General features: G+C 39.8%; 2 protein-coding genes across 5 annotated transcripts in view; one reads left to right on the forward strand and one right to left on the reverse strand.

Annotated features, from left to right (window-relative positions):
* Positions 1-12,809, forward strand: part of LOC131162987 (tetratricopeptide repeat protein SKI3) — a 48,977-nt gene extending 36,168 nt beyond the window's left edge. For 3 of the 4 annotated variants that reach the window (XM_058119640.1, XM_058119642.1, XM_058119644.1), the window contains 11 exons: positions 5,585-5,700; positions 5,799-5,862; positions 6,170-6,235; positions 6,339-6,551; positions 6,746-6,797; positions 7,510-7,883; positions 8,140-8,234; positions 9,627-9,866; positions 10,068-10,711; positions 10,902-11,105; positions 12,278-12,809. In XM_058119640.1, coding sequence (XP_057975623.1) covers positions 5,585-5,700; positions 5,799-5,862; positions 6,170-6,235; positions 6,339-6,551; positions 6,746-6,797; positions 7,510-7,883; positions 8,140-8,234; positions 9,627-9,866; positions 10,068-10,711; positions 10,902-11,105; positions 12,278-12,459 — 2,250 coding nt within the window. In that variant the 3' untranslated portion in view covers positions 12,460-12,809. The remainder of the gene's footprint in view (positions 1-5,584; positions 5,701-5,798; positions 5,863-6,169; positions 6,236-6,338; positions 6,552-6,745; positions 6,798-7,509; positions 7,884-8,139; positions 8,235-9,626; positions 9,867-10,067; positions 10,712-10,901; positions 11,106-12,277) is intronic. The other variant, XM_058119643.1, reaches the window with a different exon arrangement.
* An 839-nt stretch (positions 12,810-13,648) lies between these two features.
* Positions 13,649-16,797, reverse strand: LOC131162988 (protein LYK5). The gene is made up of 2 exons (XM_058119645.1): positions 16,413-16,797; positions 13,649-16,284 (listed from the first exon to the last, which is right to left on the reverse strand). Exon 2 carries the CDS (start codon positions 16,249-16,251, stop codon positions 14,137-14,139), a length of 2,115 nt encoding a protein of 704 aa, XP_057975628.1. The 5' UTR covers positions 16,252-16,284; positions 16,413-16,797; the 3' UTR covers positions 13,649-14,136.
* Positions 16,798-16,924: the final 127 nt, after the last annotated feature.

Here is a 16,924-nt window from a genome sequence, read left to right on the forward strand (position 1 = left end):
AGTCTTTACACTGAGAGTACCGTTGCTTGATGCTATCGAAGTCAACAACTTTCACCTGAAGAGTTTGTATGGTGGCTACAACTCGGCTCAAAGCATCAACAACCTTGTTCTCAGCACCAGCTCAGTGTTTGAGTACAAGGTGTACTGTTGTATGTACTCGACTCATTTCATATGTCTGTGCCCTAGCTTCTTTTGAGTATGTAAATACCTAAGGGTCTGGTGGTCTGAGTACAAGACAAACTTCTGTGGAAGGAGGTAGTGTCTCTAGTGTTGCAGTGACTGTACTACAACATAAAATTCCCTGTCATAGGTAGAATACCGTTGTTTTGTCTCATTCAAATTCTCACTAAAGAAAGCTATGGGGTGTCCCTCCTGACTAATTACTCCTCCAATGCCTACACCTGAGGTGTCACATGCAACCTCAAATAATTTTTGGAAATCTGGGAGGTGTAGCAATGGTGCCTTAGTCATTAAATCTTTTATATCCAAAAAGGCTTTTGTTGTAGATTTCGACCGTGTAAATTCTCCTTTCTTGAGGCAGTTTGTAATGGGGGCCATGATGGTGCTAAAGTTCTTAATGAACCTCTTGTAGAATGTGGCTAACCTGTGAAAACTCCTCACATCATGTATGTTTCGGGGAGTAGGCCAATCTCGAATGGCTTTGACCTTATCAAGGTCAACAAAAATGCCATGCTCAGACCTAACAAAACCAAGGAAGATGACGTGTGTAGTCATGAAAGTACACCTCTTTAAATTGGCATACAACTTCTGCTCCCTCAAAACCTCAAACACTCTCCTCAAATGGACTAGGTACTCCTTCCTAGTCTGACTATAGATCAATATATCATCAAAGTAGGCTACAAGGAAGTGTCCAATGAAAGTCCTTAATACCTGAGTCATAACTCTCATGAAAGTGCTCAGTGCGTTAGTTAGCCCCAATGGCATGACTAACCACTGATATAACCCATCCTTCATCTTGAAGGTAGTTTTCCACTCATCTCCCGGTCTAATCCTAATCTAATGGTATCCACTTTTAAGGTCTATCTTTGAAAAAATTTTGGATCCTACCATCTGATCAAGCAGATCATCTAGTTTAGGTATGGGAAACCTATACTTAATGATGATCTTGTTGATTGCTCTACTATCGATGCACATCCTCCCAAGTGCCATCTTTCTTGGGAGTGAGGAGAGCTGGACAGACACATGGATTCATGCTCTCCTGAATAAAGCCTTTTTCCCTCAGTTCATTCACTTGTTTCATCAACTCCTCATGTTCTCTCAGGTTCACTCTATAATGTGGTAAATTAGGCATAGATGAATTAGGAACAAGGTCAATGACATGTTGAATGTCTCTCATGGGATGTAACTCACTAGGTGGCTTAGAGATGACATCCTCAAACTCGAAAAGTATGGGTGATACTTCCAGTGGTGTTTCATGCTCAGGAAGGGGTGCCTTAGTCTCCCTAGTAACAACCACATATGCTATCTGTGTATCTCGACTCTCGTGCTCAGACTGCTTTTTATTCATGATGTTCAATGATTTTCCACTAGTTTTTGTCTTTTCCTTCTTATTTGTCTTAACTTTTGACTCTAGTGGACTCAAAACAATTCTCTTTCCATTACACCTAAAGGAATAAGTGTTGGCATGCCCATTATGTGAGACATCCAAATCATACAACCAAGGTCGTCCTAACAAAATATGGGTAACATCCATAAGAAGGAGGACATCACACCAAATCTCATCCTCATAATCATCAATCTTAGTGGGGACTAGGCATCTATGGCTCATGGGCATGGTAGTGGCATCAACCCAAGCTACCTTATATAGTTGTGGGTGTGGCTCAACTTTCAATCCCAACTTCTCAGCTGCGGATTTAGACACAACATTCATACAACTACCACCATTTATGATCATCTTGCAACTTTTATTCCCACACTTAATGTAAGCATGGAAAATAGAAAAGCGACGCCAATCCTCCTGATCCTTGGTAATGATCATAATGCGTCTCATCACACTCAACTGGGCACTCTCATCTGGCTCACTTGACAACCCATCCTCACTAGGTACAACTTTAGGAACACATACTTGATCCTCCTTAGGTTCTTCCTCACCATCTTCCCTATCAAGTGCCAAGTTCCTGGTGGGGCATTGTTTGGCGAAGTGTCCTTATTTATGGTACCTAAAACACACTACGTTGCCAAAACTCTAGCGAGAGGATCCAGTCATGGGTGCTTTTCCCTTGTCCATATGCTGCTGGACTATGGGATTGCTGCCTCGGGAGGTGACTTGACCTAATTGCGCTGGTTGGGACTTGTCATAATTTTGAACCTTTCGAGAGTATGACTCATTTGAAGAGGCACCAAACCGTTTTCCCATAGGCCCTTTATTCATTTGCTCAAAGCCATGAACTAAATTATAGGTCTGTTCAAGGGAATCAATGTGATGGGGAAACAATTCTCTCCTCAGTTTAGGCTTTAAACTTGTGCGAAATCAGGAGATATGTTGACTAACAGTCTTATAGACAACTCATCGAATTGACTCATGTATTTTGACAATGTCATGCTACCCTGACGCAAACTGTAAAGTTGATTCGTAAGGCGCTATTTATAGTTAAGGGGTACATACTTCTCCCTCAACCTATCCTTCATTAGTTTTCAATGCTCAATAGGCTTATGATCTAACCTCGCCTCTTGTCTCTCAGCATTCAACCAATGGAGCTTGGCTTGACCCGTTAGCCCCATTTTTGCAAATTTAACCCGATGAGGGTCAATCATCCTATACCAGTCAAATTAGGAATCCATCTCAGTTAGCCAATTTTGGAAGACTTTAGGGTCCATCTGTCCATCATAGGTGGGGGCCTCTACCTTCACTTGCCTCATCACATCCTCGTATGGATCACTATGGTCCCTACAGTAAGGTCTCCTACCTTGAAAGTCATCAACGTCATAGTCCTCATCACCCCAATGTTGGGCATAGGGCTCATGACGTGGGGGTCTCCTAACAAAGTTATCTTGGAGATTCACTCGCCTTTGTAGAGGAAGAGGAGGTCTTTCTCTAGGAGGCATAGGTGGCTCTCTAGGCTGTTCATCATCATTGCCTCGCTCAAGGGGCGGCTCTAAATTGTCTTGGGGTGGGTTATGGACTAGTTGGACTACCAACCTAACTAGTCTTTGGCGGGTCTCAACTAGCTCTTGATTCTAGTCATGGACTTGATCTTGAAGGTCATCTATTAAGGCATCTCTCTCAACATCAGTCCTACGACCTTGGTAAGGATTCCCGGCTCGAGTAGACATCCTAGGGGTTGGGGTAGGATTCGGTGACACTAGGGCAGCCCTTTGGAATGGTGTTTGGTCACACAAAGCAGGTTCAAATGTGAACCTAACCTAGGCTCTGATACCAATGTGATGTAGGACGGTTCTAAGTAGCCCTAGTCCTATGGTTGACCCTCTTTGTAGTACACACACAATATCACAATCTATGGGAAGAATTGAACTAACCAAGCATGAACATCACAAACATATTCTAATGATCACAAGTTGTTGAGATTTTGAAAACATATATGATTTAATTTAAAAGCCCTTAGTTGATCATTTCATTCAAGTAATCAAGTTCACTTTAAAAGATTATATTAGAAGTCTTAGATCACAAGTCCTAGTGTACAAATCAAATATCCCTAAGCATGGTACTAGCAAGCATGTTCATGTTATAAATCTAGGAAGATTCAAAGAGAATGAACAAGGTTTTTCAATCAAGGGTTTAGGTAGAGTTTCAAGGCTTACAAGGTACCTTTAGGGCTGTTTTAGATGGACACAAACAAGGAATTAAAACGAGCTTACCAAAAGGTTCGGAATAACAAACACCAAGACACACGAGTACTTGATATCACCACAAACAAGCTTGTTGATCCGTTGGAATCTTGAGACAAAAATGAAGCTTGAGGAAGGTTGTGGCTGTGAGCTATGAAAGAGGAGTGGGCGTGTAGTGTTGATGATAACGTTGATGTTGTCATGGTCTCTCACCACGCAATATTCGGGGAGACGGAACATAGCCTCACACTACTCACTCACAAGGTGAGGAACAAGATTCACAAGTTTAAGCAAAGGCTTCCTTTCTTATTGATAGTGCAAAGATACCTTTTACAATACAAGTGATGGAATATTTATAGCCTTGCATGAGCATGCACATGACTTGCACATGGCTTCTTAAGATATAAAAGGAAATACAAAAGTAAATGAAACATTTAAAACCTAGGTAATGAAGTTCTTTGGAAATAGTTTGTTATAGGAAATAGGTGCCTAAGGACTAAAATAATTATGATAGTGGAGTCTAGGAACTTAAAATGAAATAAATGTTTCTTGAAAAAACAAGACTCCTCGACTTGCATGACAACTTGCTTCTTGAAAAACCAAGATTCTTTGACTTGCAAGTTGTCATCCTCTTTCCAAGCTAGCTTTCAAGAGAAGCTTCAATTGCTACAAATAAAGTTCAAATCCAATGGTGGACTTCGGGTGGTCATTCCCGTGTCACAATATCCTCGAAAGATACTCGAGGTTAATGTTGATCCCCATCATCATGACTTCGATCATTTATCAAGTATGAAAGAAAAACAGCTTGGAGGACTTGGGGTGTACTCCGGAGGACCACTCTGATGCTTAAGTTAGGAAATTTGGAAGGATTATATGATTGCAACAGTAAAAGAGTGAGTAAGAATGAGATGAGATGACGTACCTTCCTCGTCCCTTTTTTAGGCAATCAAGATACCTTCCTATTGATTTCCCTACTAATGGATCACAGGAGTTATATTTTGGCTATGGATATGTTACTAGGGAGTAAAGATTGGTGTGCTAACCCCTTGCTTTAATTAATAGATGTTACCTCATTTCCATTGATCCATTGATGTCTTTTCATTCTTCAGTCTTGCATAAGTTAATGCTAAGTTTAGTGTCGAGGTCTCTTTTAGATTATATTATAAATAAATCTTTTTTGTTTAGGATTCCAAGAGAAACCAATAGTTTCCTTGAGATAATCCCAGTTGCAGTTCAAAACATTTTCATCGGCTTTCCCCAAAGGATTCACATAAATAATTAAAAATTTCAGAGACAATTTCATCATTAGTTTGTAATCTTTTTCCCCCAAGTGCCTTATGTGAGACTTTGTTCTCGTCTTTAATTACTACAGAAAAGAACTTATGATTTTTATCTCCCAACTTTAAGATAACTGATTTGTTAAAATACAAATGGACTGCAAATTATGGGAGAAACAACATATTTTATTTTGTAGTCTGATTGTTAATTTTAAAAACGATGTAGAGATATTAGGAGGTGTATATTTTGTTTTGAAAGTTTGGACAACATAGATCCTCCTCTTAATTACTATTTAGAAAACAAATGTGTTTTATGAGGGCAACTGGTTTGTTAAAATACAAATGGACTGCAATTTATGGGAGAAACAACATATTTTCTTGTGTAGTCTAATTATTAATTTTAAAAACAACCTGGAGATATTAGCAGGTGTATATTTTGTTTTGAAAGTCTGGACAACATAAATCCTCCTTTTAAGTGCCTGAGTCCATGCTTTTGGCAGCTATATCGAAAAGAGGGTATGAAGCAATTGGCCAGGCAAGCATTTGATTGTGCCAGAAGTATTGATCCCTTGCTTGCATTACCATGGGCATGGATGTCAGCTGATACGAATGCTAGGTGAATTATTCCTTCATGTTGTAAACAAAATTTATGTTTTGGTTTTAATTTACTCTGTAAAACTCTTGAGACTTGTTGAGATATACTTAATGCTTCAGGGAGCCTGCAAGTGTAACAGATGAAGCTTATGAAAGCTGTTTAAGGGCTGTACAGATATTGCCAGTAAGTGCTACATTTATATTATGATCTTAATGATGGCACTCTTGTTTTTATTGGGAAAAATTAATATTGGATTGGGAGCATAATAAATTATTTTATGGGTATGCCAGTAGTTCCTGCTGAGCTGTGACTTGGGTCTACTTGATTAGGGTTCCCTTGCACTTCTTCCCCCTAAAAATTTTAGTTAATTTTTTTCTCTGGAGTCTTGATTTTAAAAATCTTCTGGTATCTGCTTGTGTCTTTGACTTTATTATTTTCATTTGTTAAAGCATTTCTCACAGTTGTACTTAGTTATCTCATGTTGCTGTAGCTTGCAGAGTTTCAAATTGGTCTTGCAAAACTTGCTTTGCTTTCAGGTCATCTATCATCTGCACAGGTATGATCACATTGTAAGTAAAAATTGAGGAATCATCCAGTAGAAGAAATATATTAGTCCTTTAGACAAATGAGAGCTTACAAGGTCCATGCTTCTGTCACAGGTATTTGGTGCCATCCAGCAGGCTGTGCAGCAAGCACCTCACTATCCGGAATCACATAATTTGAGCGGTCTTATTTTTGAGTCACAATTTGATTATCAATCTGCTGTTGCTTCTTATCGATTAGCACGCTTTGCAGTCAACGCTTTTGCAGGCACTGCACCAAAATCCCATTTCAGAGATATATCAATTAATCTCGCCAGATCCCTCAGTAGGGTAAACAGTTAGTCATCTGCGTCTTTAAGCTTGTACATGGAAGATGTGTTTAACTTTATTTATTTATTTTTTTTCTATTTTTTGTGAGACATAGTATTAGTAATATAAATATTCATGCATTTCCCCCTATCAGTACATGTTTTCATTTCTGTCTCATTTGCTGTTTTTAGCATTACACTCTGTTTTCTGTGCAGGCAGGGAATGCCCTTGCTGCTGTGCAAGAATGTGAAGATTTAAAGAAGGAAGGTTAGGTTATGGCTTATAATAGCATACGTGCATGCAAGCCCCTTTATTTTTCTAGTTTTCTAATTTGATTGCAAACCCCTATTATGATGAGAAAATATTATTACACTAATATATCCTTAGTTATATCCCTTCAAATTTTAACTGTCCACCTTTTTTGATGATGCAAGGTGAAATTATTGGAGATCAAAAGACAAGTTTATACAAACAAACTTTAGAAGGATTTTTTTAGAAAAAATAAATATTTTACACAAATTTCTAATAATCTCCCCAAAATTTTTAGATCATTATGCAACTGGTTGAAATGGAAATATGGGAAAGCTCTTCAGACTGGCTCCTTGAATCTGGTTTTGGAAATTATATGCTGGATTTTGTCGTACAAATTTGTGTGTTGCTGATGCATTCTCAACTATAATTGATATTCTAGATCATTATGCAACTGGTTGAAATGAAAATACTGGGAAGCTCTTCAGAGTGGCTCCTTGAATCTGGTTTTGGAAATTATATGCTGGATTTTGTTGTACAAATTTGTGTGCTGCTGATGCATTCTCAACTATAATTGATATTCTAGATCATTATGCAACTGGTTGAAATGAAAATACTGGGAAGCTCTTCAGAGTGGCTCCTTTAATCTGGTTTTGGAAATTATATGCTGGATTTTGTTGTACAAATTTGTGTGCTGCTGATGCATTCTCAACTATAATTGATATTCTAGGTCTGCTTGATGCACAAGGTCTGCAAATATATGCCATCTCTTTATGGAAACTGGGCAGAAATGATGCCGCCCTCTCTGTGGTGAGAGATTTGGCAGTGAGTTTTTCATCCATGGAACGGACATCTGGGGCTGTTTCTATTAGTTTCATATGTAGATTGCTGTACTACATTTCCGGCAAGGAATCAGCAGTTAATAGCATTCTGAAAATGCCAAGGGAACTACTTCAGAGTTCAAAAGTTAGCTTTATAACAGCTGCAATTCATGCCTTGGATCTAAAAAATCGGCTTGGTGTAGTTGTTTCAAGCAGTCGTTATGTTGTTGCATCTCAGGAGGAAAACACAGAAATGTATTTTTTAGTTGCACTTGGTAAACTTGTAAGTTTTTGTTTTTGTATTTTTTAAGCATAATTGGGGATCGAAACAGTATATCTCCAAAATCTAGTGGGAAGGATGCATATATCGTGCCATCCTTGGATCCCCAACATGGTGTCGGAGCCTTGTGCACTGGGTGTTTCTTTCTTTTCATTGGTTACTCAAGCATCTGACACCCAACTTTCTTTTTTAATTTTCTTATGTCCATTGATGGAATGTTGTTTATAAAGTTAGTACTGCTCTATTTCCGGTTGTGCAGATCAAGAATGGGTCAAAAAATTGCCTTGGATATCAGAGTGGAGTTGATCACCTTAGAAAAGTTCTTCATCTGTATCCAAATAGTAGTTTAATAAGGTAGAATAATTTTATGACAAGATAATGAGATTTATTGTCAGTGTTTGTTAGGTGCTGTTAACTTTAGAATGCCATCGTATTATTCTAGTTGCAGTTGAACCTGGTGTGCAGGCATTTTCTAAGTTTTCCTGACATAATATCAATTTCTGTCTTATTAAGACCTTTCATGCACTCTATGCCCCAACCATTGCTGCTCTGCTTGCTGAAACTTGATGGTCTGAAGACTTTAAAAGTTAGTCCATATTGCTAGGAGCATGAAATGTTGCTTTTTGTTAGGAAAAAAAAAGTATTTTTCTTAGCAAATTATGATAATTATAGAACACTTAGACTTTATCTAGAAACCAGTGACAAAGTGCACTCCTCTTTTAAATGAAATAAAAAATCATAATTTTCTGCAACTTATTGATGAATATTGGTGAAAAATAACAATATTTAAACTAAAATCCTATACCTATATTGTCTGGGTGTCTTGAGGGGATGCTTCGGGAAACCGTGAGAAAATTATTCATTAGTATATGCATGTATTATATTATGGATACATGTCAAAAAATGGGAACAGAAAAAATTTCATGTTGCTAAAATTGCTGCAGCATTCTAACAGACATCAAAAGATAAACAAAAAACAATATACAGCAATATACACTACAAAATCTTTTTCCGCTTAACATTTAGGAAGGGCAATCTGTTTCAGCATTTTGGCGGTTGAATAAAAGAGAGGGTTTCCCTTCCTCCCCCACCCCTGGCAGATGCACAAAAAAAAAATGATAAAAATATTTAGTTTACTTGACATTCAATAAGAGATTTATTTTAAATATTGTATGCTTTGCAGTCGAACCCTCTTCTCATAAATTTCTTTCATTATTATACTGTTCAATTGTGGTTGGTTTTGTGAATTGAGCTTCTCAAATATTTGAAGATATTGGATGCCTGCAACTTGAATTTGAATGCATCTCAAGTCTAGAAGCTTCGAGACTTGAGCCCCATTTTTCTTTTATAAATTACTTTCATAATTAAACTGTTCAATTGAGGTTGTTTTATAAACTAAGCTTCTTAAATGTTTGAAGCTATTGAAAATACCTGCATCTTGAATTTGAATGCACCTCAAACCTAGCAGCTTCAAGATTTGAGCCATGTTTGTTTTTTTTGTTGCAGTTATTTGGCCTTTGATCCACACGTCCAAACCATCTTATGGAATTTCCCATATTTGTATGCTTTTTTGCATGACCAATAGTTTTGTTTGAAATGCATTATATATTATATAATTTCTTTCCCACCTTACTCCATCTTGACATTTTATATTAGTTATACTTGTGGACTTGTTTTATTGACTAAACATTTTCAGTTTTATGCTCATTTATATGGTTTTCCCTAATATACTTTTTCTGCCCACAGGAACCTGCTCAGCTATCTTTTACTATCAAGTAAAGAGTGGAATAACACTCACAATGCAACTAGGTGCTGCATCTTAGGGCCTTCTGACTGCATCAATAAAGGACTAAAATCAGGAAGTGAGATTCTTGGTGCTGGAACAGTTGCTTGTTATGCTTCCAGCACTGGAGGCCAAAAATTATCTTTCCCAATGTGCAGATACCAGTGCCTGAGTGGACAGCAAGCAATCCAACAACTCCAAAGGTATCTTGATTTGTTCCACCTATGCTCTTTGATTTGAATTCTCTATCCTAAAATGTTGCATTAAACAAAAATTTTTAACATAGTCATACTTTTTGGCTTTCAAAGGAATTAATACTCATTGTTTTTTTTTTATAAGGGTATTGGTTTGTTTCAGAAATTTGTATGTACAATATCAGTGATCATTGACTTTGTAATGTGCAGATGGCTACATCAAGAACCATGGAACCACAAGGCACGGTACTTGCTTATACTTAATTTAATACAGAAGGCACGTGAAGAGAAATTTCCTCAGCATCTTCGTATCATACTTGAGCGGCTGATTTTTGAGGCCCTTTCCAATAAATCATATTCAAAGAACAATGTTTCTAGTCAATATCAAAAGTTCCAGCTTCTACTATGTTCTTCGGAGATCCATTTGCAAGGTGGGGACTATATTGGCTCTATCAATCATGCTAAATCTGCTTCAGCAATTTTGCTACCCAGTGGCTATCTATTTTTTGCACACTTGTTGCTATGCCGTGCCTATGCTGCAAAAAATGATTTTATTAACCTGCAGGAAGAGTATATGAAATGCTTGCAGTGCAAAACAGATTATTGCATTGGCTGGATATGTCTTAAATTTATGAAATCTCAATACAAATTACAAAGTGAGTCAAATACCATAGAATTGAGATTCCAGGAGTGCTTGGAAGAGACCAAGAGTCCATGGAATATGTGGATGGCTGTCTTTTATTTGGTGAAGGGTCTGATTTCTGCACGGAATCAGGATTTCCTTACTGCACAAGAGTTTCTTGCCCAAGCTTGCTCTTTGGCAGGTGCCGAGAGTTGCCTTTTTCTCTGTCATGGTATGTCTGTATTGCTTTGCAGCTTCTTTTTCAGAATGAACCAATTCTAAATTGGCTATTTTTCGAACTTGCTTGGTTTATAAATATCCAATTTTTTGTTATTGAGGGTGCTGGATATGTTTTATAGCCCCTTTGAGACAAGATTCTTCTTTTGCTTTAGTAATCTCCTTTAACCTTCTGTTTGGTGCAGGTGCTATTTGTATGGAGCTAGCCAGACAGCAATATGAGTGCCAGTTTCTGTCACGTGCTATAAAGAGTCTCAACAGGGCTCAAGAGACTTCTCTTGTACCCTTGCCTGTTGTGTCACTGTTGCTTGCTCAAGCTGAAGCAAGCCTTGGTTCCAAAGATAATTGGAGAAAAAACCTCCATCTTGAGTGGTTTTCTTGGCCGCCAGGTTTGTTTTAACTCAGCTGTTGTGCTGTATTTTATAGATCCAATAGTTATGAAGAATTTCTGTAGCATGCCTATTAAATTGGTAGCTGTTCAGAGTCTGAAGAGAACATAGAAGTCCCTTATTGCCTGGCAAAAGGCATTAATTACTATTTCCCCACCAGTGACAGTATTGCTAACTTGTTATATCATGTGAGAAAATATGATGTTCACCATGCTCTTTTCCTCATTATTTATTTATTTATTTGTTAATTTCTTTTTTGTGAAACATTGGTTGGTGAGTAAAAAATGAGAATGGGCATAAATTTGGAACTAGCCTTTGGGTGGATTGATGCGCAGTCATTTGTGGGCCAGAAGGCTGGCATGGAGAGAGAGAGAGGCACAGCTGGCTAAAGGGAGGAGTGTAACAGTTAATTTGGTAGTACATGGTCTAAATATTGCGTCAAAAGCTCAATCCACCATGGCGATTCCTTGATGTAGGGTTAGTTTTTAGTTCCAATGGCGACATTCTGTTGGAGGTGGTGCAAAATTGGAATTGTGATGTTGTCAAGCTGTGATCTTGGGTTGAGACAAGTGACAGCCTCCTTCCCTTGCATGGGGGTTGGGGATGAAAGCCCGACATCTCTCTTCCATGGCCTTTATCATAGATCGAATTAACGTGCGAGGAATTACACACTTTTCATAGTTTTACTTCAAGTTTGATTACATTAGACAATGGGATATTATTAAGTACTAGGATTTGGACTAGTAGTCGTATCTAATTTTGAGGACTGTTGATTGCGAGGACGGGGCATATCATATAGTGAAATTTCTATTTACTTATTTGATATTGGGTGTATTTTATTCTAGAAATGAAGAAAAACTTTTTAATTGATGTACCCGTTGATATTATTGACTACGTTGAAAATGATTTACATCCATGAAATGTTATATAATTTGCAATATTGCATTCGGCATCATTTGCATTTTCCCCTCAAATTGACTAGTTCTGATCGAAAGTTTTACTGGACTGAACATTTCACCTCCTTCCATGGTGACGAACTACTTGTTTACATGTGATGGTCCAGCTATGGATGCTTGATGTACAACTGATTCTAGATTGTGGCAATTGAAGTCTGTATTTTCATTGATGATGGTCGTGAATTGATTTTCTGGCGTGCTTTGTGTTTCTTGCAGAAATGAGGCCTGCAGAACTCTTTTTGCAAATGCATTTGCTTGCTAGGGAATTGAAATCTTGGTCTGAATCTTCATCCAATTTAGGATCCCAGAGCCCAAAGAGATTGATTCTTCAGGCAATCCATTTGAACCCTACTTGCTTGAGATATTGGAGGGTTTTGCAGAAGTTAATTACCAACTGAGTTGTACACCCCCTCAGGCAACGCACATTTCATGGAGCTGAAATGAAAGAAGGGCGTAGGTTGGTGGGGACCATTGAATTTGGTTTATAAATATGAATTTGTCTGGGTGTTAAAAATTTTATTCATTTAATTGACTTGGAATTGGTGTGTGCATACACATGTAAGGTATCATTAACTCCTAACTTTCTGTAAATTGCGTGCCACTCTAGTTTTGGCGTTACCAGTTCTTGGGGTTGTAAGAATAGGACAAATATAGTTATGATACTTTTTTATTTTAGGATTTTCAGAATTTTGCTACCAAAGCAGTTCGTACTTGTAAATAAACAAATTTCACTTATGCATAGCATGTTGTGGATTTCTTAGGGTTGTTTCTTGATGGTTTTTAAAAGCCTGCCCGGCTCCACTTTAATGTTCTTGTATTTTAACACTTGGTTCTATAACCCTGACCCATTGTGATTGTGAGATTTATTAAACAATATTGTGATGTCCAAAGATTGTCGGCAAGCATGCAGTTTGTGACATCATTTCCATTACTAATGAAATTAATCATCACTCAAAGTTGTCATTAAGCTATTGAACTATTTTATCCTGAATTTGCCAACATTATTTTTCTTTAAATTACATTTTGGCTCTACCCCCACCTACCTACCCACCGACCCATCCACAACAAATTATGTAAACATATGGTTGGTGTGCTAACTATTCTGAACAAAGGCAGGCTGCTCCCCTAAAATTTATTGCGTTTGTTTCTTACCTTGCCGCTTCAATAATTCTGAATGCAGGAAATGGCCAGAATATTTTTCAAATTTAAAAAATGGAAAGCATTGTTCTATAATTTTCGTTATAGAACTGCTGCAGATGTCATGGATTTCATCTTTCAAGTCTGGTGGTTTTACTTTTCAATGCATAGCTCGAGGTGCAAATTTAGGGCACAAGTAGCTTTGCTATGGTAGGCAGGCAGTTTAATCATGCAGCGCAAAAATTTGCAGAAATTAGAATGGTTAATTTCAAGAGTATTCAGTTTTAAAAAAAAAAAAAAAAAAAAAGAACTCCCAATCAGTTAGTTTTCAACATACGAAACTTGTGTAACCTGAAAAGAAAGGGCTACACAAAACCTTATGGCTGACGGCAGAGATTTCAGTATACACACGTATGTTTAAAAAAAAAAAAAAAATTGAAGTCAATAATATTTGACAAATTTCCTTTGTTTATGGTCGAGAAGCATCAAACTATTTAAGCTCTTTACATGCCTCAAGGCTGGAGTCACAAAACTATGCGCATGCCTTTCTAAACGATTAAACATTAACCGTTAGTGGCATACATTAACAGAGATGGATGTACAATAGTAACCATTAGCTATCATACATTTAACAGAGATGCAGGCAGGCAGGCAGATGGAAGGAAAGAAGGGGCACTGGTAGGCTTCTGTATTGATCGATTGCAGATGCTAATGACAACGTATATTATAATCATACGTTGCTTCCTGGTGGCGTCTGTTCTTCAATATCATAATATTTATATTATTATTACCCACTAGCGACGCAATTTGCTGCTCCATCCAGGGCCAGGGGAGATGAGATGAGGCATCAGACCGATTCCAAAACCAAATTAAACAGGGACGGTGGGGGCTTATATATAATTTGGTTCACGTTTAATTTAATTGATCTTTATGTAATCCTACCCATCAGAGTCGGTGGGTTGGGTGAGGGAGGCGGAGCGTCGGCGCTCAAGCTCGTCGGACGGATCCCAGTCCAGGGTGGAAGAGAGGAGCCTGGACACAACCGCGAAGGCGTCCGACATTGCGGGTCTTAAATTCAGGTCGTCGGCCACGCATCTCTCCGCCAACTCTGCCAAAGAGTAGGCCATCTCCATCGGGTATTCACCTCCCAACCCACCATCAATAAATCCTCCCAGCTTCTCCCTCACCTTCTCTCCCCCAAACACCTCCCTTATCGACGCCCACAGCGGCAGCTGCTGCCTCCCGACGTCGCCGTCTCCGGAGGAGGCAACTGCCACCGCTTCCCTCCCCGATAGAAGCTCCAACACCACCACCCCAAATGCAAACACGTCCATCTTAGGGGTAACCACCCCGCTGTCGATGTACTCCGGGGGCATATACCCCTGGGTTCCCACCACATGTCTAGTCAGTTGCATTAATATTCCTTCCTGATGATGATGATCCTCCTCCATACTCCTTGCCAGCCCGAAATTCCCAATTTTGGCTCGAAAGTTGGAGTCCAGAAGGACGTTACTGCTGCTCAGGTTCTTGTGGATGTGGGGAGGGTTGGTGAAGTTGTGGAGGTAGTTCAAGGCGTCTGCTATGTCGTAGGCGATCTGAACCCTCTGCTTCCATCCTAGAAAATATTCGTGATGACTACTACTAATATTATAATGATCAGATTTTAGTAAGGAGGCGCAGTTGTTGACTTTGTTGTTGGAATTATGATGAAGCCAGTCGCTGAGGGATCCATTCTCGGCGTACTCGTAAACGAGGTAAGTGTTCCCCTCGTGAACGCAGAACCCAGACAGCCTGATCACCTTGCTGTGGCTCACCTGCTTCAGGATGTTCACCTCGCTGGCGACGTCCCCCTTCGTTATCTTCACGGCAGCGTAGTCGCCGTTGAATAAGCCCCGATAAACCGACCCCTTGATTCTGTTGGACTCGCCGAATAATCCGGTGGCATTCTGTATTTCTTCGAAGTTGTACACCGTCAGGGACCCTACGGCACTCCGAAGCATAAGCCCTCCGCCTGACATGGACCACGACGATTTCCCCTTGCTTACGTCGGCGAAATCCACAGAATGTTCAGTCTGGTGCTTCGCACCTCCTTCTCCAGTGCCGCTCGATGTCAGTTTGCTGCTTTTACGGCCGCGTCGGCGGTAAACGAAGCAAACGAGGAAACCGGAGAGCAGCAGGACCAGCAAACCGGCTCCGATCCCGACGCCGACGAAAACCCACTGCCGTCCAGAGGAGTCGGAGCTGGATTCCCCAGCTGGGACGCCAGGGGAAGGAGGCTGATTAGGAGACGGCGCGGGAGGGGAAGATGTGACTGCCATCCGGATCTTGGTGGGAGCGGTCTTGAGGGGGACGAGGATGGAAGTGAAGGGGTAAATAACGCTGTCGGCGAGGAGCTTATTAGCATCAAGCACGGTTTGGGTGTCGGCGCCGAACATAGCGGCGATGGCGGAGATGGTGTTGCCCCAGGTGACGAGATAGGTTACAAGGTAGTTGAAACCGGCAGCAGTCTGGTTGGGAGAGGGGCAAGCGCAGCGGAGGGGTACGGTGAGTTGGATACCGGGGTAGAGGTGGCGGCTGTCGTTGGAAGGGTTTTGTGCGATGAGGGCTTGACAGGTGGTGAGGCCCTGGTAGGTGTCGTTGGCGAGGAGAAAATAGGTCTCGAAGTCGAGTCGGAGGAGGTAGGAGGCGGAGTACTGGAAGTAGCGTGAGGAGGAACAGGAGCAGTTGAGGGGGACGAGAAGGATGGTGTCTTTGGGGATTTTGTCAAAGACGGTGACGTTGTTGAGAGTGGCGATGGCGGAGGAGTCGGCGCCGAGGAGGTAGCCAATGGAGACAGGAGAGTCGAATGAGGGAGGGGCAGATCGGAAGGTAAGATAGGCGGAGCAGCTGCGGTTGGAGGTGCAGACGTAGCCGTAGGTGCTGGAGTAATTGTTGTAGCAGTCCAGCTGTTTGTTGTCAACATATTCCTGCTGGGCCGTCGACCTCTCCCAGAACAACATCACTGTTGATGCCTGTAGAAGAATTACCAGTGGAAATAAAGAAGGAATCTTCATTATTTCTCTTCTTCTTCTTCTTCTTCTCGGATACTGCTCAAACCAGTTGCAATTAGAAAAGAGAGAAGAGCCTCTCAGCTCCAAATGTACTCTTTCTGATATATATATATATATATATATATAATCATTAATTAGTGCGTAAGAAGTTTGTCTATATTTACCTCACTGTTGAAGTGGACCAAATACAGAGACGAGGGGATGGGACTGGAGGCCGACACACGCGGGAGTTGAATTGGAATTCTCTCATTCAACGCGGACTTAGCTTGACTTCCTCTTTCGTCTGCCTTCGATTTTTCTGCATCTGCTTTCCCCCATCCCCACGGATATTTTATTTGTTAACTAACTATACATGGGTTCTCTTCCAAACCTACCACCGCATGGAACGGGGTAACTGGTTGGATATTGGCCCCTCTCTATTTCTTCTTATTTTTATTACTCCCAACTCTTTATTTTAAAATATTTTTAATATTAAATTTGTTAAAACAAAGAAAAAGGATACATTTATACATTATTACACTTATAGCATCCTAATAAATTTAGCACCTAAAAGAAAGACCACAAAATGTACAAAATTTTATTTTATTGAATAAAATTTAACCATTTAACCTTTAGGTTGAAAAATATTTCATCCCTGTAAATATCAAATTATTAGATAATCAGGCTAATTAGTTGA

The sequence above is a fragment of the Malania oleifera genome, chromosome 8, assembly GCF_029873635.1.
Source record: "Malania oleifera isolate guangnan ecotype guangnan chromosome 8, ASM2987363v1, whole genome shotgun sequence".
Classification (NCBI taxonomy): Eukaryota; Viridiplantae; Streptophyta; class Magnoliopsida; order Santalales; family Ximeniaceae; genus Malania; species Malania oleifera.

Bases quoted from the DNA above. Each gene is read 5' to 3' on its own strand.
- LOC131162988 (XM_058119645.1), bottom strand. From the start codon at position 16,251: ATGAAGATTCCTTCTTTATTTCCACTGGTAATTCTTCTACAGGCATCA.